This window comes from Balaenoptera musculus, chromosome 5 (genome assembly GCF_009873245.2).
Source record: "Balaenoptera musculus isolate JJ_BM4_2016_0621 chromosome 5, mBalMus1.pri.v3, whole genome shotgun sequence".
In the NCBI taxonomy this organism is placed as follows: Eukaryota; Metazoa; Chordata; class Mammalia; order Artiodactyla; family Balaenopteridae; genus Balaenoptera; species Balaenoptera musculus.
Window position 1 is genome coordinate 76,582,474 of NC_045789.1, and position 22,059 is coordinate 76,604,532.

Genomic DNA, 22,059 nt, shown 5'->3' on the forward strand with positions numbered 1-22,059 from the left:
TTTTGGTGAGTATATTGTGGGTTTATATTTACTCACACAGATTGGTTAAGTGTAGGAAAATAGCTTCAAATTTAGATGAGAACAAGACCTCTTTACTTCCTGAGATCATTTCTTTATTCTTTCTTGTTTAGAAGATAGTTTGAAAGTGCTTGTTAGAAGATACTTTTCTTAGTGGAAAGTGACTCAAAAATGAAGAAGTCTCAGTTCAAGGCCTCCTTTTTATAAAAAAGGAAGTGAGTATGAGGTAAACTGTATAAACAAAGTACCGCAGAGATGCAACTTAAACCAGGAAGAAACATGCCATCAATGTACTTGATGAGAACACACGTGTCATGTGAAGAGACATGACCAATACAGCCGTCCTTAAATTACTTTTGGCCATAGTGATCACGTTCATTTTAATTTTGCCAGAATATTTCAAGACACCAAACGGTGAGTATTTAATTACAATCTATTTTTTCTTTTTTAATTTTTAAAAATTATGTCAGCTAATGGTTACAGGAAAGGCCTTTTTTTTGAATACATGTCGTGTGGGCTGAAGTTCTATGTCCGAAAAGCTAATAAAATGCGATTGCAATTTTAGTTGACTGTTATATAGTACAGTAATCTTACAGTACTTAAGTATTGTTTTTATGCATTTGTTTTATTTTAAAATAGAAGACATATGATTTGCATTATGCTCTTTGACTTACAATGGTATTAAAAAACCTTTCCAATGTTTCTACAGTGTTAATAATTACTTGCTATATATGCATAATAGCTTATTATAACATTTCGCCCCAGAATTTTTTCAACTATTTTATTATTTTTAGAATTTGAAAAATTTCCTCCAATTTAAAAGATAATAACTGCTCCTCCCAAAAGCATCTACATACTTTTCCCTTCTACTGAACTATTTTCTGAGGACAAATTCCCAGGAATAAGATTGCTATATCTAAGAATATACATGGATACATTAGATAGATATAGATGTGTATGTGTGTGTGCACGCACACGTGTGTATACTCTTACCATTTATTATTTCCAAAATGTCTTTACCAGTTTACAGTGGTAGTACTTAAGTATTGTAGCATACAATAATGAAATGAAAAAATGAAAAGAAATATTTGAAATCTGTATTCTAGCTTTCAAACACTGAGTTTACAATAATCTCATCATATGATTTTGCTCTTTGAAAGTTTCCTTCAAAACAGTTTTAAGTATGCTTTTACATTCTGGAATTATTTTATAAAGAAAGTAATATTTACTATGTTAAAAATGCTTGAATTCCCTCTATCACAACTATTTCACGCACATCACTTACTGTCACTTTATGGAAATGTATTTAGATTTTTTTCAAAATACTATTAAGATAAGATGGGTGCAAATTTAAGCAGGTGTATGCCTGTGCATATTTGCAACTAGAGAAAAATGGAACAAAATTAGCTTTGTGTATATTTCAGAAAATTGTGATATTGCTGAAACCTAGGGTAGGAAAATAAACAGATGTAAATTTAAACTATGTTTATGTGTCAGTAAAAGATTTGAAAATATATTAGTGTGATTGTTTGAATGGTAATTGTGTTCCCTAGCATTTTATAAGAAGAAAAAGTAAAAAGAAAATGCTGTGTTCTATCATTTAAAAGTTATCATATGAATTTGATTAAAATCAGAGAAAAGCTTATATTTGATGACTTTTTGCAATGATTATTTATCATTGCATATACATAATACTAAGTGGCCAGATGTAAATACATTTGCTAATAACATTTGGTGACATATTGCAATGATTATTTAATATTGCATATACATGATGTGAAGTAGCAGATAAAATTTTTTTGATAAATAAATACTATGAATGTCCATTTTGTGAATAATTGAATTTTTCAAATTACTCTTGGTTTTCTGGCATTATGTTGCTTAGATTAAGCAATCATAGCCTATATTTTAATTCTTGATTTCACTGAGTGAAAATATAAAAGGAATAGTTAGAATTGGAATGGAGATAACCTATTTCAATTTTTAAGCTATTGTGGGCTGAGGGGTAGCCCGTTTAATAGCTGTCTAAGGTAGGTCAGATAGATGTATCTAGCACCTCCAAAGAAAATCAGGTTGGATCTAATGAAAACCAGGTAATCAGTCTAAAAGATTTAATGATCTATTTGCTAAGTATTGGTTAGTGTTTTGTGAGAACTGGTGACTACAAGAGCATGTTAAAAGTTTTTCTTTTTGGGGCAGATGTCTCGACAATAATCAACCATCATTGATAATGATTTTGTACTCTTAGGTTCTTAACTGATTACAATAGCTTCCAATACTACCTTTACTGCCTCCTAAAATTTAAAATACCCATTTCTCTTTTCTTTGTCCAAGAGCAACGTGGATATTTCCTCCAACTCTTTTTAGAGTGATGGATTTATTTGACAATTTTGTTTCAGAGGAACTCTCCTTGGAACTAACAAACAAAACTGTTTGAAAACTACCATTTTGTCCCAATATCATTTTGTGGTAGAAGGAATTTTGCACAGAGCTGCCATAAATGAAAAGTTGATTCTTAGGCAAAATGTTTTACACATGCAATAGTGTAATAATGCTTTATATTTTATAATGGTTTATGGGTCACCAGGAGCAAGTTTATATAGCCTCATTTTATACAGTTCGATATTGATTAAACTAAGGGCACATAATTGTTTTGTCTTTTTTAAAAATAATTTTTAATCACAATAAGAGTTGCCTTATGAAATGAGTTGACTTGTTACCTGATGTATTTCATGGAATAAAATATCTAGTAAGATTATTTAGATGATAAGATAAAAGAGTTCCTGAAGTGCTAAAATTAACCTTGAGAGTTTCCCATGTAGTCTTACCCTTTCCGTCAGTTAGTTGTGTCTTTTTTCCATTCTTATATTCTATTCACTTTAATTTCTAAGATAAATATTATAAAATGATTTTTACTTGTAAATTATTTATCGATACACTCTTTAACATGTCGAATGAATTCAAAAGGAATCTTAATGAGGAATAATGTATTCACCAGGTTTAATAGATTTGATTTCAAAATAATAAATCCTCTGAAGGCCTAAGTTAAAAATAGAGCACTGTGTTTGATCATTCTTCATCAAGAATGTATCTGAATAATCATTACACAGAATATTCAATTATTATAATTACATAGTATAAGCTATTTAGTCTAACTTTAGCAAAGAAGGGGAACTTCTTTAATGGTGTTTGGGACTTTTAATGACTTTGCATTGGTTTGCACTGGCAAGGTAGCTTATTCTAGCTTTCAGTTTATTGGAAAGGCAGCTTATACTAAGACACAGTAGTTAATATAACAGTTTCATACTCTTATATTGCATTAGATAATAGAGATATAAAAGGGTATGGATATATTTTTATTCAGAGCTTCTTGAAATTAAGGAAGCTGGGTTGTTCCAAATAAGAGATGTTTTACCAACCTGGTTTAGGTGGACTTACAGTGTTTAAGAGAGAGAGAGAGAGAGAGAGACCTGGTTAACTCATATAAATCTCAGTGATCTTTTATTTATTTATTCTTTCACTTATGAATAGTGTCTAACTGTACTAGGAACCCAAGGCTACAAAAATGAAGGCAATTCTTCCTTCAAAAAGTTTTCAGTCAAGGGGAGGACTGACCGGTAAATAATTAAATACAATACTGTAATTATGAAAACAGCAACGTTAAAAAGATGCAATGGGAACATAAAAGTTGCTTCCAGTCCTGTCTGGGGGAGGATGTTTCTTCCATTTTCATTCACAAAGAGAAATAATTGTCAGAGTTCTAATGATCACCTAATATTTCTTCTTAGCTACTTGCAGGAGCACTTTCTAGAAGAAGCAATTGTTATTGATTTTCAAATAAAATATACTCGTATTTATAGCTCAGAAATTCTTGAAGCCAGAAATTTTAGTGAGTTATGTGAGTATATTCCTGACTGTGGTGACGAGGACCAGGAATAGCACAGATGAAATCACCTCATACCTAATTTCATCTAGCTGTTTTGACTTCCTGTCTTACTTTTAAGAGCCAAACTGACATACACTATGTTTACCAGCTTTCATTTCCCTTCCACTTCACACTTTCTGATGGAAATGGCTGTATAGTGAGCAGTGAAGTGGAAGAAAACAAAGGATAAAGGAACCTCACATACTTACAAACTATAGGATAAACCCTGAAGTATATGAGCGTATGTACATATTACTTATATCTGTATTATAAAGACCAGTGTAATCAGGGTAACTGCAATCAATTTGAGAAATTCTTATCTTAGTTCTCAAAAAATGGGCACTTTATTTTCTTATTGGCTGATGCATTAATAATTTAATCAGTAATCCCCAATCAGGTTTGGGATATAGTCATGACTATTAAAAAATTTTTTTAAAAATTTAACAAATATTTATACATATATATGCAGGTACTATATACCAAGTACTTTTACATATAATAACTCATTTTAACTCATTAAATATTTCAACTCATTAATGGTGAAGCATCATTCTCAAGGGAGACTATTCTGAAAATCTACAGGAAGAAGGAATAAGCCTAGATGGATAAATTTGCTTTTTTTAAAGATTTTATTTCTTACTGAATTTTCTGAATCATTATAGTTTTAAAATGGCTACTAATGGACATGGTATTTTTACATATATATCTTAGACATACGTACTGGCAAAAAAAATACTGCTGGAAATAATGCTTTTCACTGCTTTGGCAGAATTGGCCTTATTCTCTCATAGGCGAGGTTACAATACCAATAACCCTTGCGTGGGAAGCTTTCTCACTACATGTCTCATTCATTTGCATTGGTAGATAAATGTTCTCTCGGAATATCTTTTTTGTTTTTATAGAAAAAATGGCTTTCTCTAAAACATTAATATGGTAATGTATATTCCCCTTATACCGCTCTGTTTCTTTCCTCCATAGCACTTACCACCTATATTATTGACTTATTTATTGTTTATATTTTTTGTTGCCTGATTTCTCCAAATAGAACATAAGCTCAATGAAAATGAGGTTTTTTTGTCTGTTTTGTTCATATTTCAAGCACTTAGGACGTACCCGCCACATTAGAAGGCACTCAATTTGTGCTTAAGTGAAATTTCTGAGTCATATTGTAAAGGAAATAAAAAATATTATAAAGGAAATAAAAAAGAAAATGCTTTCTGGAAGGAAGCATTTCCCATCAGACCCTCACAACCATCTTTTAATTTAGGTAGGCCAGGCGTTATTATCCTCATCTTACATTTTTGAAACATAAAATTTCACCACAAACCTAGAACTTTTAGGTTGTGCAGCCTCTGAAATTTATTTCACAGAATCTTTTACTTAAAAGATATGCATCACTTTACCCTGAATCATTTACCTACCATTTTTTTCCCCAATGGAGAATTTCACAGTGTGCATTTACTTTCCTTGTTTTGACAAATAAAACCAGCAGTCTCTTTCTTATGTCCCAAACCTGCCATTCATATACTGCGACCATAGGTTAAAAGTGATCCCAAACCTTGCCCCTTCCTCCTAGGAAATATTTTATATTGTCTTTCCCAAATGATCTCTGAATAAATCCATACTCTCTCTAGACTGCCCTGTTCCTAATCTGGTTAACACCATGGATGTATCATCCATACACAACATGATATTTTTTCACCCTTTCCCGCTCAATATTACTAGAGAAGCTTCAACTATTGTACTCAAATGGAAATATAATTGAGTTTTTGCTATTGAAATTGATACTCTTTTGAGTCTATGCCAGTTGTTAAAGAAACAGACCTGTGACCAAAGGAAAGCAATATATATTAACTAACGTCTTTGTAAATTAGGCAGCTAAGCCATGAACTTCTATCCTCACAACCAATATGCATATTTTAATTGCTGTGGAATAGAAATTTATCATGGCATATCTTTTATGCAGTTTATGTGGTTAGAGGCAAGAATTTTTTAATTAAAAATTTTAAATTTAAGTATAATTGAGTTACCATATTATATTAGTTTCAGGTGTACAACATAGTGATTTGATATCTTTATATATTACAAAATGATTGCCACAATAAGTCTAGTTACCATCTGTCACCATACAAAGTTTTTACATATTATTGATTATATTCCCTATGCTGGGCATTACATCCCTGAGAGTTATTTATTTTATAACTGGAAGTTTGTACCTCTTAATCTCCCTCATCTATTTCACTCTTCCCCTCACCCCTCTCCCCTCTAACAACTACCAGTTTGTTCTGTATGAGTCTGTTTCTGTTTTGATATGTTTGTTTTGTTTTTAGATTCCACATATAAGTGAAATAATACAGTATTTGTCTTTCTCTGTCTGACTGATTTTACTTATATAATACCCTCTAGGTCCATCCATGTTGTCACAACTGTCAAGATTTCGTTATTTTCTATGGCTGAGCAATATTCCATTGTATATACAATTGACCCTTAAACAACACAGTTGTTAGGGGTGCTGACCCTCCTTAAAGTAAAAAATCCATGCGTAACTTATAATTGGCCCTCCAAACACGTAGTTCCTCCACACCCACCGTTCTGCATCTGCAGATTCAACCAACTGTGGATCTTGTAGTACTGTAGTATTTACTATTGAAAAAAATCCATGTAGAAGTTTGGACCCATGCAGTTCCAAACCTGTGTTGTTCAAGAGTCAACTGTGTATACCACATATTGTTCATCTATTCATCTGTCAATGGATACTTAGGTTGCTTCCATATATTGGCTATTGTAAATAATGCTGCAATGAATATAGGGATGCATATATCTTTTCAAATTAGTGTTTTTGTTTTCTTTGGAAAAATACCCAGAAATGGAATTGCTGGATCATATGGTAGTTCTATTTTTACTTTTTGAGTAACCTCCATACTATTTTCCATAGCAGCTGCACCAGTTTACATTCCCACCAGTAGTGCACAAGGGTATCCTTTTCTTCACATTCTTGTCAACACTTATTTGTTGTATTTTTATAACAGCCATTCTGACAGGTGTGTGGTGGTATCTTATTGTGATTTTGATTTGCATTTACCTGATGATTAGTCATGTTGAGCATCTTTTCATGTGTTTGTTGGCCATCTGTATGTCTTCTTTGGAAAATGTTATTTGGGTCCTTGGCCCACTTTTAATTTAGTTGTTGATTTTTTGATGTTGAATTGTATGAGCTCTTTGTGATATTAACCCCTTATCAGATACACTGTTTGCAAGTATCTTCTCTCATTCAGTAGGCCGCCTTTTCATTTTGCTGATATTTTCCTTCACTGTGCAAAAGCCTTTTAGTTTGACATAGTCCTGTTTGTTTATTTTTGCTTTGGCTTCCCTTGCCTGAGGAGATAGATCCAAAAATATTAATAAGACCAATATCAAAGAACTTACTGCCTATGTTTTCTTCTGGAAGATTTATGGTTTTAGGTCTTACATTTGTCTTTAATCCATTTTCAGTTCATTTTTGTATATGGTGTGAGAAAGTACTCTGGTTCAATTGTTTTGCATGTATCGGTCCAGTTTTTCCAACACTATTTATTGAAGAGGCTGTCTTTTCCTCATTGCATATTCTTGCCTCCTTTGTCATAGATTAATTGACCATTTAAGTGTGGGTTTATTTCTGGGCTCTCTATTCTTTTTTTTTTTTTAACTTTGGGTTTATTTATTTATTTATTTTTATGGCTGTGTTGGGTCTTCGTTTCTGTGCGAGGGCTTTCTCTAGTTGCGGCAAGTGGGGGCCATTCTTCATCGCAGTGCGCGGGCCTCTCATTATCGTGGCCTCTCTTGTTGCGGAGCACAGGCTCCAGACGCGCAGGCTCAGTAATTGTGGCTCACGGGCCCAGTTGCTCCACGGCATGTGGGATCTTCCCAGACCAGGGCTCGAACCCGTATCCTCTGCATTGGCAGGCAGATTCTCAACCACTGCGCCACCAGGGAAGCCCTGGGCTCTCTATTCTGTTCCATTGATCTATGTATCTGTTTTTGTGCCAGTAATACTCTTTGGTTACTGTAGCTTTATAGTATAATCTGAAATCAGGGAGTGTGATACCTCAAGCTTTTCTTGTTTAAGATTTTTTTTTTTTAAACTATCCGGGGTCTTTGTGGTTCCATACAAATTTTCGAAGTATTTGTTCTAGCTCTGTGAAAAATGCCATCCTTGCATCTCTGGGATAAATCCCACTTGATCATGGTGTATGATCCTTTTAATGTATTGTTGAATTTGGTTTGCTAATATTTTCAGTGATATTGGCCTGTAATTTTCTTTTTGTGTTTGGTGGTGTCTTTATCTGGTTTTGGTATCAGAGTGATGCCATCCTTGTAGAATGAGTTTGGAGGCACTCCTTCCCTTTAAATTTTTTGAAATAGTTTAAGTAGGATAGGTATTAACTCTTTTTAAATGTTGGGTGGACTTTACCTGCAAAGCTCTCTGGTCCTGGACTATCGTTTCTTGGGAGTTTTAAAATTACTGATTCAATTTCATTATTGCTAATCAGTCTGTTCATACTTTCTATTTCTTCCTGATTTGGTCCTGGGAGATTAAACGTTTCTAGGAATTTATCCATTTCTCTAGGTTGTCCTTTTTATTGGTATATAATTGTTTGTACTAATCTCTTATGATCCCTTTGTATTACTGTGATGTTGGTTGTAACTTCTATTTCATTTCTGATTTTATTTATTTGGGCTCTCTCTCTTTTTCTCTCTCTCTCTTTTTAAAATTTTATTTATTTATTTATTTATTTATTTATTTATTTATTTATTTTTGGCTGCGTTGGGTCTTCGTTACTGTGTGCAGGCTTTCTCTAGTTGCGGCAAGCAGGGGTTGCTTTTCGTTGCGATGTGAGGGCTTCTTATTGTGGTGGCTTCTCTTGTTGCAGAGCATGGGCTCTAGGCACGCAGTCTCAGTAGTTGTGGCGCACGGGCTTAGCTGCTCCGCAGCATGTGGGATCTTCCCGGACCAGGGCTTGAACCCATGTCTCCTGCATTGGCAGATGGATTCTTAACCACTGCGCCACCAGGGAAGCTCTCCTTTTCTCTTGATAGTCTGGTGAAAGGGTCATCAATTTTGTTTATCTTTTCCAAGAACCAGCTCTTAGTTTCATTGATCTTTTCTGTTTTTTTTTTTTTTTCAGTCTCAATTTCATTTATTTCTGCTCTGATCTTTATGATTTTTTCCTTCTGCTAACTTTGTCTTCCTTTTCTGGTTCCTTTAGGTGTAAGGTTAGATTGTTTACTTATTTTTTTTGTTTCCTGAGGTAAGCTTATATTGCTATAAACTTTCCTTTTAGAACTGCTTTTGCTGCACCCCATAGATTTTGGATTGTTGTGTTTCCATTTTCATTTGTCCAGGTATTTTTTGATTTCCTCTTTAATTTCTTCAGTGACCCATTGGGCACTTAGTGGCATATTGTTTGGCCTCCATGTGTTTGTGTTTTTTGCAGTTTTTTTCTTGTAGTTGATTTCTAGTCTCATACTGTTGTAGTCAGAAAAGATGCTTGATAAGATTTCAATCTTCTTAAATTTACTGAGACTTGTGTTGTGGCCTAGCATGAGATCTATCTTGGAGAACATTTTATGTTCACTTGAAGAGAATGTGTATTCTGCTGCTTTTCTATGGAATGTTTTATGTATATCTATTAAGTCTATCTGCTCTAATCTGTTGGCCAGTGTTTCCTTATTGATATTATGCCTGGATGATCTGTCCATTGATGTAAGTGCGGCGTTAAAAGTCCCTCACTGTTGTTGTGTTACTGTCAATTTCTCTCTTTACATTTGTTAATATGTGCTTTATGTACTTAGGTGCTCTTATGTTGGGTGCATATATGTTTAGAGTTGTTTTACCTTCTTGGATTGATCCCATTATCATTACATAATGTTCTTCTCTGGCTCTTGTTATAGTCTTTGTTTTGAAGTCTATTTTGTCTTATATAATTATTGCTACCTCAGTTTTTTTTTTTCATTTGCATGGAGCATTCTTTTCCATCCCCTCACTTTCAGTCTGCGTGTGTCTGTAGATCTGAAGTGAGTTTCTTGTAGGCAGCATGTATATGATTTTTGTTTTTGTATGCATTCAGCCATGCTATATCTTTTGATTGGAGTATTTAGTCCACTTAAATTTAAAGTAATTATTGATAGGTATGTACTTACTGACATTTTGTTAATTGTTTTGGGGTTGTTTTAGAGTCCTTTTTTGTTCCTTTCCTCTTCTTTTGCTCTCTTCTCTTGTGATTTGATGATTATCTTTAGTGTTATGTTTGAGTTCCTTTTTCGTTTTTTGTGTGAGTATCTATTATAGATTTTTGGTTTGTAGTTACCAAGAGATATATATGACAACCTATAATACATGTAATTGTTTTAAGTTGATGATCTGTTATGTTTGCATGTATTATACTAACCCTGCATTTTTACTATCTCCCAAATGTTTAATGCCTTTGACATCATATTTTACATTTTTTTGTTTTGTGTATCCTTAACTACTTACTGTAGATATAGATGATTTTACTACTTTTGTTTTTTAACCATCATAATATAAGTGGTTGATCTACTGTTTGCTTTCATCAATGAGATTTTTCCTTTTGTAACTTCATATTTCTAGTTGTGGTCTTTCTTTTCCACTTAGAGAAGTCCCTTTAATATTTCTTGTAAAGCCAGTTTAGTGGTTCTGAACTCTTAGCTTCTGCTTATCTGTAAAACTCTTTATCTTTCCTACAAATCTGAATGATAGCCTTGCAGGATAGAGTGTTCTTGGTTGTAGGTTTTTTTCCTTTCATCATTTTGAATATATCCCTTCTGGCCTGCAAAGTTTCTGCTGAAAAGTCAGCTGAGAGTTTTATGGGCGTTTCCTTATACGTAGCTAGTTGCTTTTCCCTTGCTGATTTTAAGATTCTCTTTATCTTTAATTTTTGCCATTTTAATTATAATATGTCTTGGTGTGGACCACTTTGGGTTCATCTTATTTGGGACTTTCTGTACTTCTTGAACCTGGATGTCTATTTCCTTTCCCAGGTTAGGAAATTTTTTAACTATTATGTCTTCAAATAAATTATCTGCACATTTCTCTCTTTCTCTTCTCCTGGGATCCCTATAATGCAAATATTAGTATGTTTGAAGTTGAAAAAAATTCCTTTTTCTGTTCGACTTGGATGATTTCCACTACTTTGTCTCCTAGTTTGCTAATCTGTTTCTCCGTATCATCTAATCTATTGTTGATTCCTTCTAGTGTGTTTTTTATTTCAGTTATTGTATTCTTTAGCTTTTGGGTTCTTCTTTATATTTTCTCTTTGTTAAACCTCTCACTGTGTTCATTTATTCTTCTGAGTTCATTGAGCATCTTTTTTTTTTTTTTTAATTTATTTTTATGGCTGTGTTGGGTCTTCGTTTCTGTGCGAGGGCTTTCTCTAGTTGTGGCAAGCGGGGGCCACTCTTCGTCGCGGTGTGCGGGCCTCTCACTGTCGCGGCCTCTCTTGTTGCGGAGCACAGGCTCCAGACGCACAGGCTCAGTAATTGTGGCTCACGGGCCTAGTTGCTCCACGGCATGTGGGATCTTCCCAGACCAGAGCTCGAACCCGTGTCCCCTGCATTGGCAGGCAGATTCTCAACCACTGCGCCACCAGGGAAGCCCCATTGAGCATCTTTATGATCATTGCCCTGAATTCTTTATTGGGTAGATTGCTTATCTCAACTTCACTTAGTTCTTTTGGGATTTTGTCTTTTTCCTTTGTTTGGAACATATTCCTCTGTCTCTGGATTTTGCCCAGTTCTCTGTGTTTATTTATATGTATTTGTTAGGCCATTTACATTTCCCAATCTTGGAGAAGTGGCCTTATGTAGGAGAAGTCTCATGGGGCCCAACAGAACACTCCTTCATAGTCACTGGAGCTATATGCTCTAGGGGTACTTCCTACTTGGCTGTGTGGGCCCTTCCGTTGTTTTGGGGCCAACTACTGTTTGCACTCTGGTAGGCGGGGCTGGCCCCTGGCTGGTTGGCTGCCAGGCTCTGCTTGTGTGGTGGCTGCTGGCCAGCTGGTGGAGCCAGGTCCTGGTGTAGCTGGCTGTGGGGCCTGCGGGGGCCTGGTGCTAGTGGCTGGCCTGCTAGTGGGTGGATAAGCCCCTGATGCTAATAGGCTGGAGGGAGGACTCCAAAATGGCATTTTCCAGCACCTGTGGTCTTGTGGTAGAATGAGCTCCCAAGAATGGCTGCCACCAGCATCTATGTCCACAAGCAAGAATCCCAGGTGCTTCCCATGTCGCTGGGAGGCTCTCCAGGATCAGCCTGACCCAAGCTTCTTTCAAATTACTCCTTCTGTGCTGAGGCTTGGGGGGTGTGAGATTTTCAGTGGTGTCTCTGTTTCCTACAGCCCTCTGACTCTCCCATATGTAAACCCCTCTGGCCTTCAAAACCAAGTGTTCTGGGGGGCTCATGTTTTTGGTGCAGAACCCCTGGGCTAAGGAGCCCAAAGTGGGGCTCAAACCCCTTGCTCCTTGGTGAGAACATTTGCAGTTGTGATTATGCTCCTATTTGTGGGCCACCTAACTGGAGGCATGGTCTTGACTGTACCACGTCTCTGCTCCTCATTCCCATCTAATTGTGCTTTCTTCTCTATATCTTTAGTTGTGAAAAATCTTTTCTGCTAGTCTTCAGGTTGTTCTCATTGATAGTTGACCTATAAATATTTGTAATTTTCGTGTGCCCATGGGAGGATGTGAGCTCAAGATCTTCCTGCTCTGCCATCTTGTCTATACCTCTGGCAGCTAATATTTTTAAATTGCTGAATTTAGCTACAGAATATCCAGTAATGATGAAAGATCTTTAGAAACAATTGGCTACGTTTTGTTCGGTTTGACTATTTTTTTAAAGACATAATTTACATACAATAAAATGGAAAGGTCTTAAGTGTTCAGTTTCATGAATTTTCACAGTTGTATGCACCTATCTATCACCCCATACAAGGTACAGATTGTCATCACTCTCAGGAAGATTCCTTCTGCTCTTTCCGATCAAATCTCCTTCCAACCCCAAGGCAACTTTCTGGCCTAGCTCACCATAGTTTAGTTTTGTCCCTTCTTATACTTGTTTTGTTTTTTTTAAAAATATTTATTTATTTATTTATTTGGTTGCACCAGGTCTTAGTTGCGGCATGCGGGATCTAGTGCCCTGACCAGAGGATTGAACCCAGGCCCCCTGCACTAGGAGCGTGGAGTCTTAACCACTGGATCAGCAGCGAAGTCCCTTATACTTTGTATAAATGGAATAATCACAAAGTATCTACTTTTGGTCTGGCTTCTTTAGCTTAGTATAATGTTTCTGAGATTCATCCATGTTATTGAGTGTATCAGTAGTTCCCTTCTGTTTACTGTCAAGTAGCCCATTGTCCAAATACACTACAATTGTCCTTTCAACCACTGGGTTGTTTCCAGTTTTGGGCTATTATAAAAATGCGGTTATGAACATTCTTCTACAAATCTTTGTATAAATATATGTCTTCATTTCACTGGATAACCATCTAGTAGTGAAATAGCTGAGTATATTTAATTTTATAAGAAATCACCAAATGCTTCTCCAAAGGAGTTGTACTCACTATATCTCATGGTAAGATTTATCTTCTCTGGTTTATATGTAATATATTGGAGCAATAACACTTAGAATATATATATTGTCTAAAATAATCCATGCTTCCTTAGAGTTCCCTGACAACTGATTAACAGAGGAATAACCTAGGTATTGGGAAAATATGACATAAAGTAGTTTCTGGAGCTCCTATTGTGGGCCAAACAATGAAGATTTTATTATAAATTCTCACTTACTTTTGAAGGTCAACAGATAGATGAGACTTCTGTTCTTGCAGTCATACTTTGAAAAACACTTCTGGCACAAAATATCTAAAAATACAAGATAAAACATATTAAAAACATTAAAAATACATAGTTGAACCGATAAGAAAATTTAAAAACTCCTTAACGATGGAAAATGACTAGAAATTACAAATCTAGGTGGATAAGCAAGAGTGAAGAAATTGGTCACCTCAGGAGTATCTACCAATTCCTGGTGGCTAGAGTCTCAGTTTCATTGGGCCATACATGGGCAGGACATGTAAGTCTGGGACACAAAAGATGATATGCTCCATGAAAGAGTAATCAAGGAAAATAACCTGTTGGTTTGTAAGTAAATTTTGCAAGGAAAAAATTCCTTTGAGAGTCTGTGAACACAAGATGGTCATAATTTGGATACTGAGGGTCATTGTCTATGAAGTGTGAAAAGCCCAATCCAAAAATTTAATTTAAACTGATTTTGGATTAATGGTGCCATTAGACATCAAGTAGAGGCAAACACAATCCTCTCTGGAGGAAAATACCTTCAAACCAGATCTCAGATATTCCTGAATAAAATTCTAAGGAACATGAGCTACTATCAAAAATCATAAAACATATTAAGACTCCAGTTGACAAGAGTCAACAGAAACAACAAATATAATCAGATCTTTAAAGAATTCAGATATCAGAATTATGAGATATAAAATATAAAATAAGTATTTAATTTGTTTCAATACATTAAAAATGGTATCAAAATGTATGATTAAGAAACAAGATTATTGGGGCTTCCCTGGTGGTGCAGTGATTGAGAATCTGCCTGCTAATGCAGGGGACACGGGTTCGAGCCCTGGTCTGGGAAGATCCCACATGCCGCGGAGCAACTAGGCCCGTGAGCCACAACTACTGAGCCTGCGCGTCTGGAGCCTGTGCTCCGCAACAAGAGAGGCCGCGATAATGAGAGGCCCGCGCACCGCGATGAAGAGTGGCCCCGCTTGCCACAACTAGAGAAAGCCCTCACACAGAAATGAAGACCCAACGCAGCCAAAAAAAAAAAAAAAAGCCAATACTATATGATTCCACTTCTATAGTATTTAAAAAAGAAAAAAAAAAAAGAAACAAGATTATTAAATATAACCAGGCAGATTTGAAAAAGAACCCTACTAGAAATTCTAATTATGAAAATATAATAACTTGAAGTAGAAACACAAGGAATGCAATAAATAGATTAGATGCAACTGAATAATGAATTAATGAAGTGGAATATAGATCTAAGGAAATTACTTAGAACACATTTCAGAGAACCAAAGAAATAGAAAATGTGAAACAGAGTTGAATTAGAAATAGCTCTCCATGGGAGAACAAAGGGAGATATTTCTAATTAAAACTATGAAAGAAGAGAAGAGACAGAATGGGGAAAATGTTTGTAGAGATGTGGCTGATAATTTTACAGAAGCAATGAAGGACTCAAATCCTCAGATTCAGGAAACCCAATAAATTCTAGATAGAATAAATAAAAAGAAATTCTGTAGAACATGAAACCTAAAGAGATCTTAAAAATAACCAGAGATAAAGGCAGATTGTCTTCAAAGGAACAATAATTAGGCTGAGAACTCACTTCTTGAAAGCAACAATGAAAATCGGAAGGAACTGGAATAATGTCTGCTAAGTGCTGGGGCAAAATTATTGTCAATCTAGAATTGGTGAGATATATATCTTCAGATGAACAAAAACAGGGAGTGTATAATCAGCAGATCCTCAGTGAAGGAACTGCTAGAGAATTACTTTCAGGAGAAAGAATATAATCCTAGGAGAAAAGACAGAGATGCAAGAAGAAGTGGCAGGAAAAGAACCCTCAACAACAATTATAAACATATGAATAAATACAAATAAATCTTGAAAATATTACTGTATAAAACAAAATTAACTACTAATTTGTGTGTCAATGAAAAAACAAGGTAGAACTAAAATGTTGTACAAAAATAGCATTTAAGTCAGGAAGGATGTGATCAGAGTTAAAGTATTCTAAGATCCTTATATTGTTTGAAAGAGGGTAACATTATTGATTGGCTTTAGATTTGTTAAGGATGCATGTTAAAAATTACTAAAATAATAGAAATATAGTGTCTAACCTGCAAATAACTAAAGGGAAAAACAATGGAATTTAAAAAATCATTAAATCAATAGATAGCAAGAAAGGTAATAGGGAAAGTGGTAAAAATAGAAAGCACTAAATAATATGATGGAGTTAAATCCAAATATATCAATGATCTCAGTAAGTGTAAGTAGGCAAATCTATCCAGGTAAAGAGACAAAAAATTATCAGGTTAAATTTTAAAAATTTCAGCAATATGACATTTAAATGAGATGCACCTAAAGCATTAGAATATGAGAAAGATAAAAATAAAAGGATGAGAAAAATATAAGGAGCAAATAGTAACTGAAGAAAGCACGTATCACTGTCTTAATATAAGATTTTAAGATCAAAGTCATTATTACCAATAAAGAAGGTCAATATGTATGGAAAAGAGTTCACTTCACAAAAATATCTATCAGTTCTAAATTTGTATGCCCCTAATGAGATAGCTTAAAAGAGACATTTATAAATTCATTATTAGAGTGGGAGATTTTAAACATGATTCTCCAGTATAAAATATAATCAGACAGATAATAAGAATACAGATGATTCAAATAATTTATATAACTTGTTTTATCTAATGACATATTTAGAATACTGAACTCAACATCTGGAAATACATATTATTTTTGGGCACTTATGAAACATTAGTACAAATTCACCACATACTAGGTTATGAAAGTAAGTAAGCCTCAATAAATTTCAAACAATCTTTAATATATATCTGACTAAATGCAATTAAGCTAGAATCTAGTAACAAAAAGAAAACTAAAAACAAACAATGTATTTGGAAATGTAAAAAGTTCACTTCTGAATAACCCATGGATGAGAAGAAATCATAATGGAAATTAGAAAATGGTAAAAATTAATGATAATAAAATAACATCAATTAAAACTTGTGGGATATTATAAAAATGGCAGGTATTTAGAAGAAAATTTATAGCTTTAAATACTTATATGTAAGATGTCAGAAGAAAGACAGGGAGATAAACCCAAGGAAAGTAGAAGGCAGGAAATAATAAAGACAAAAGTAAAAGTCAATGAAATTAAAAGATACAATAGAAAGGATCAATAAAGTCAAAAGTTGGTTCTTTGGAAAGACTAATTAAATGGACACACTTCTGGAATGACTGATGTATTAGTTTCTTATGGCCACTGTACAAATGGCCACAAACAGTAGCTTCAAACAGCACAAATATATTATCTTACAGCCTGTAAGAAGTCCAGCAGAGTTCTCACTGAGCTAAAATCAAGGTGTTAGTAGGGTTACATTCATTTCAGAGGCTCTAGGAAAGAATACATTTATTTTCTTGTCTTTTCCAGCTTCTGGAAGCTGCCTGCTTTCCTTGGCTTGTGGCTTCCTTTGATCTTCAAAGCCAGGGATGGCCTGTTGAGTTTTTCTCCCATCTGACACATGTATGATTACATTATGCCCACCCAGATAATCCAGGATAATTTCTGTATTTTAAGAACAGTTCATTAGCAACTTGAATTCCATCTTTTGCCTTAATTCCTCTTTGCCATGTAATATAACATATTCACAGGTTCTGGGAATTAGGATACGGACATCTTAGGGAGGCCATTATTCTGCCTACTAAAACTGAATAATCAAAACAGAGAAGGCACAAGTAACAAATGTTAGGAATGAAAAAGGGACATAGAAATTTAAAATATAATGAGATTATTATGAATAACTTTAAGTCAATAAATTTAAAATATAAAGACACATTTTTAGAAAAATATAACTTACCAAAACTTACGTGGGAAGAAATGGAAAACCCAAGAATCGTACAGCAATAAAGAAAATTGAACCAGTGGTTTAATTTCCCTGAAAAAGCACTAGGTTCAGATGCTTTTATATGCAAGTTCTGTCAAACTTTCAAGAAATGGATTGAACAGATAAATGCTATTTTGTTATTATTTATTTATTTATTTATTTATTTATTTATTTATTTTAACATCTTTATTGGAGTATGATTGCTTTACATTGTTGTGTTAGTTTCTGCTGTATAACAAAGTGAATCAGCTATATGTATACATATATCCCCATATCCCCTCCCTCTTGCATCTCCCTCCCACCGTCCCTATCCCACCCCTCTAGGTGGTCACAAAGCACCGAGCTGATCTCCCCATGCAATGCATAAGTGCAATTTTATAATAAACCTTCTTAGAAAATAGAAAAAGGGGAACATTTTCCAATTTATTTTTAAGGCTAGTATATCTTAGTATCCAAACCCAACAAAGACAAAAAGGAAAACTTTACAGGCCAATCTCATTTATAAATACAGGTAAAAAACATTTAAACAAAACATTAAGAATCTGATTGCAGCAATGTATAAAAATGATTAAATTAGATTTATTCCTGGAACGCAAGATTGAGTTAGCATTAGAAAATCTAATAATGTAATTCACTGTATTAACTGATTAAAGAAAGACTATATAATCATGTCAATAGTTGTTGAAAGAGCATTCAATTATATTCAACAGCCCTTATAATTAAAAACTCTTAGCAAACTAGGAATAGAAGAGAACTTCCTTAAAGTGAAACGGGATGTCTAAAAATGATTATACATCATTCTCAGCGTTGAACATCATAAGCGTGCAGGAGCAAGCAAGGATGTCCTCTCTCAACACCTCTATCATGGTACTGGAGGTCCTAGTCAGTGCATTAAGACAAGCAAAAGAAATAAATGGTATAAGGATTGAAAAGCAAGAGATAAAGGTGTCATTATCTGCAGTCAACATGCATATCTGCATAGAAAACTCAAAAGATTTATAGGAAAAATTAAAATTAATAAGGAAGTTTACAAAGTGGTAAAAAAATTGATATTCAAGAGTCAACTGTATTTCCATGTACCACTAATAAACAGAAAACATATTTCTTGGAAGATACTATTGGCAATAGCAACAAAAAATAAGGTAGCCAGGAGGAAATCTAACAAAAGATATATGGGACCATAACGGTGAAAATTTGGAAACTTTATTAAAAGATATCAAAGAATACCTATATAGAGAGAAAGAAAGGAATAAATGAGTGATAAGAGAAACTCAGTAGCATATCTTTTTTCTCCAACTGATTTTGAGATTCAAGTCAGAATCACAACTGGGTTCTTCACTGAACTTAGTAAGCTGATTCTAAAATGTATTGGAAAGAGCAAAGGGCCAAGAATCGCTAAGATGTTCCTAAAGAAAATGAACAAGGTGAGGAGATTTTTCCTATCAGATATAAGAGCTTTACAGAGCAAAAGTAATTAAGTCAGTAACATATCTTTGCCAAGATAGAAAAATGGACTGATGGAACAAAATTGAGAACCCGGAAACACAGTCATACATACGTGGATACTTTGATAGATTATAGAGATGTCATTACAGATAGTGGGGAAAAGATAGACTACTTAACAATTGGTAGTACAATTGATTGTCACATGTGGGAGAAACTAATCTGGTTTCCTACTTCATACTGTACACGATACCAGATAGATTAAGAACTTAAACATAAAAGGCAAAACTTCCAAACTTTTAGAAGACCATGTGGGTGAAGATCTTTTTAAAGGAGAAAGATTCTTTTTTTATAAATTTATTTATTTTATTTTTGGCTGCGTTGGGTCTTCGTTGCTTCGCGCGGGTTTTTCTCTAGTTGCCGCGAGTGGGGGCTACTCTTCGTTGCAGTGCGTGGGCTTCTTATTGCAGTGGCTTCCCTTGTGGTGGAGCATGTGCTCTAGGTGCGCGGGCTTCAGTAGTTGTGGCACACAGGCTCAGTAGTTGTGGCTCACGGGCTCTAGAGCACAGGCTCAATAGTTGTGGTGCATGGGCTTAGCTCCTCTGCGGCATGTGGGATCTTCACGGACCAGGGCTCGAACCCATCTCCCCTGCATTAGCAGGCGATTCCTAACCACTGTGCCACCAGGGAAGTCCAGGAGAAGAATTTCTTAAACAAGACACAAAGCACAAATTGTAAAGAAAATGATTGATAAATTCAATACATTTAAGTTAAGAGCTTCCTTTAACTAAAAGGTCATAAAGAAAATGAATGGACAAGGTACAAACTGTGAGAAGATATCTTGATAAAAAATGTAAAGAACTTCTTAAAATTTTAAAAAGGAAAGTTAAAAACTCCTAAACATTAATAAGAAAAAGACAAACAACCTACCGGAAAAATGGAAAAATAGAAAAAGTAGGGAAAACCAGGAAAATACACTTTTAAACCATGATGAGATTCTATTTAACAGTCACTGAATTGTCAAAACTTGTAAAGTGCTGGCCAAGATATGCATCAATGGGAAACTTTTATACACTGCAGGTGGGAGATTAAATTGGTCCAACTGCTTTGTACAATGATTTGGCATTTTCTAGTAAAATCAAAGATGTGCATACTGAATACCCAGCAATTTCATTCAATATGTATGCTAGAGAAACTACTGTATTTGTGTATCAGGAGACATGTTCATGAATATTCATAGTAGCGCTATTGTAAAATAAGTTTTATTGAGATATAATTTACATATAATAAAATGCTGCCATTTTTAAGTGTAAAGTTTGAGGTTTGACAAATGTTTACAGCAATGTAACTATCAACACAATCAAGATATACAACTTTCCAATACCTCCAAAATGTCCCTCTTTCTCCTTTGCAGAAGAACCCTTCTCCCACTATCAATATAGTTTTCAATTTTCTACAACTTCATATGAATGGAATCACATTAGTATATAGTCACCTGTGTTTGGCTTCTTTCCTTTGGCATAATGCATTTGAGATTCATCCGTGTTGTTGTTTGTATCAGCATTTTCTTCCTTTTTGTTGCTGAGTAGTATTTCATTCTATGGATGTGTCAGGAATTGTTTATATATTCACTAGTTGTTGGACTTTTGGATTGTTTCCAGTTCTTGGCTATTATAAATTTTAAAGGTGCCATGAAAATTCATGTACAGGTATTTGTGTGGACATATGTTTTTATTTCTCTTTTGTAAACTCCTAGGAGTAGAATTGTTGGGTCACGTGCTAAGTATATGTTTAACTTAAAGAAAATAAAAATGTTTTCGAAAGTGGTTGTACTATTTTACATTCCTACCAACAATGTATGAGAGTTATGGTTCATAGCAATATTATCCAGAGCAGCAAAAATAGAAACAACCCAAATGCTCACTGTCAGAAGAATGGATATATAAATTGTAGTATATTCATTCAAAATGTACCACAACTAATTAACTACAGCCATGTGTAGCAACACAACTAAAACATATTCAGTAAAAAAATCAAGTCATAGATGAATACCTACAATATAGTCCATATATATGTATACAGTAGGCTAATGCAACAAAATTCAATGTGGTGCTTAACCTCTGGGAAAGAAGGAGTATGTAGGGGCAGGGAGGGATAGGGTGCTTCAGAGATGTTGCTAGTATTCTATTTCTTAATCTGTGTGATAGATACATGGGTGTTCGTTTATTTTTATTATTCTTTAATTGGAACAATACATTTAATATATGCTTGTATATGATATATGTTTACAATAAAAGTTAAAAAAGAAAATAAAGACAGCTTAACCTTACTCTTTGGTTTTCTTTAAAAAGAAAAAATCATTGACTTGGGCATTTGTCCTATACTGTAACTTATTTTCCTAATTCTACTTAGTATTCTATATCCTTATCTTGAAAGATTGCAGTCTTAGTACTGGAGTAATTCTGGAATCATTTCTATCTCTGGGAGTGAGAATTTAGATGTCTGACTCTCAGCAATATTAATGGCAGTAGTTAAATTCATATATCCTTGTTTATGAAGATGAGAATACAGCCCAGCTGATAACAAAAATGATTGAGTAGACTTCATTTATTTCTTAAAATTATACTGGGGAAGGGCATGTCCTGTATTTCTTTCTTTCCTAATTGAATTATTTAAAACTAAGATTTAAAAACCATCATAAAATGACCTCATAGCCAAATATAAAGGATATATCTCAACAATTCTAGAAAGCCAAGTTTGTCACTTATTGGATAAGAAGACTGCAATATTGACAGTAAAAATTTCTCTATCTCCCTTCTAGGTCATAACATAAGAATATAAATTCAAGAAGTTGAAAATTTCATAAGATGAAAAATGCCAGTGAGAAAAATGGAAAGATGGCAAGAAATAAGTTTTTCA

At 34.3% G+C, this 22,059-nt stretch overlaps 1 protein-coding gene across 2 annotated transcripts in view; it reads left to right on the plus strand.

The window, feature by feature from the left end:
• The first annotated feature begins 306 nt into the window (after positions 1-306).
• Positions 307-22,059, plus strand: part of TMEM156 (transmembrane protein 156) — a 53,628-nt gene continuing 31,875 nt past the window's right edge. The window contains exon 1 of one of the 2 annotated variants that reach the window (XM_036853341.1): positions 307-432. In XM_036853341.1, the coding sequence (XP_036709236.1) occupies positions 345-432 (88 nt within the window). In that variant the 5' untranslated portion in view covers positions 307-344. The remainder of the gene's footprint in view (positions 433-22,059) is intronic. The other variant, XM_036853340.1, reaches the window with a different exon arrangement.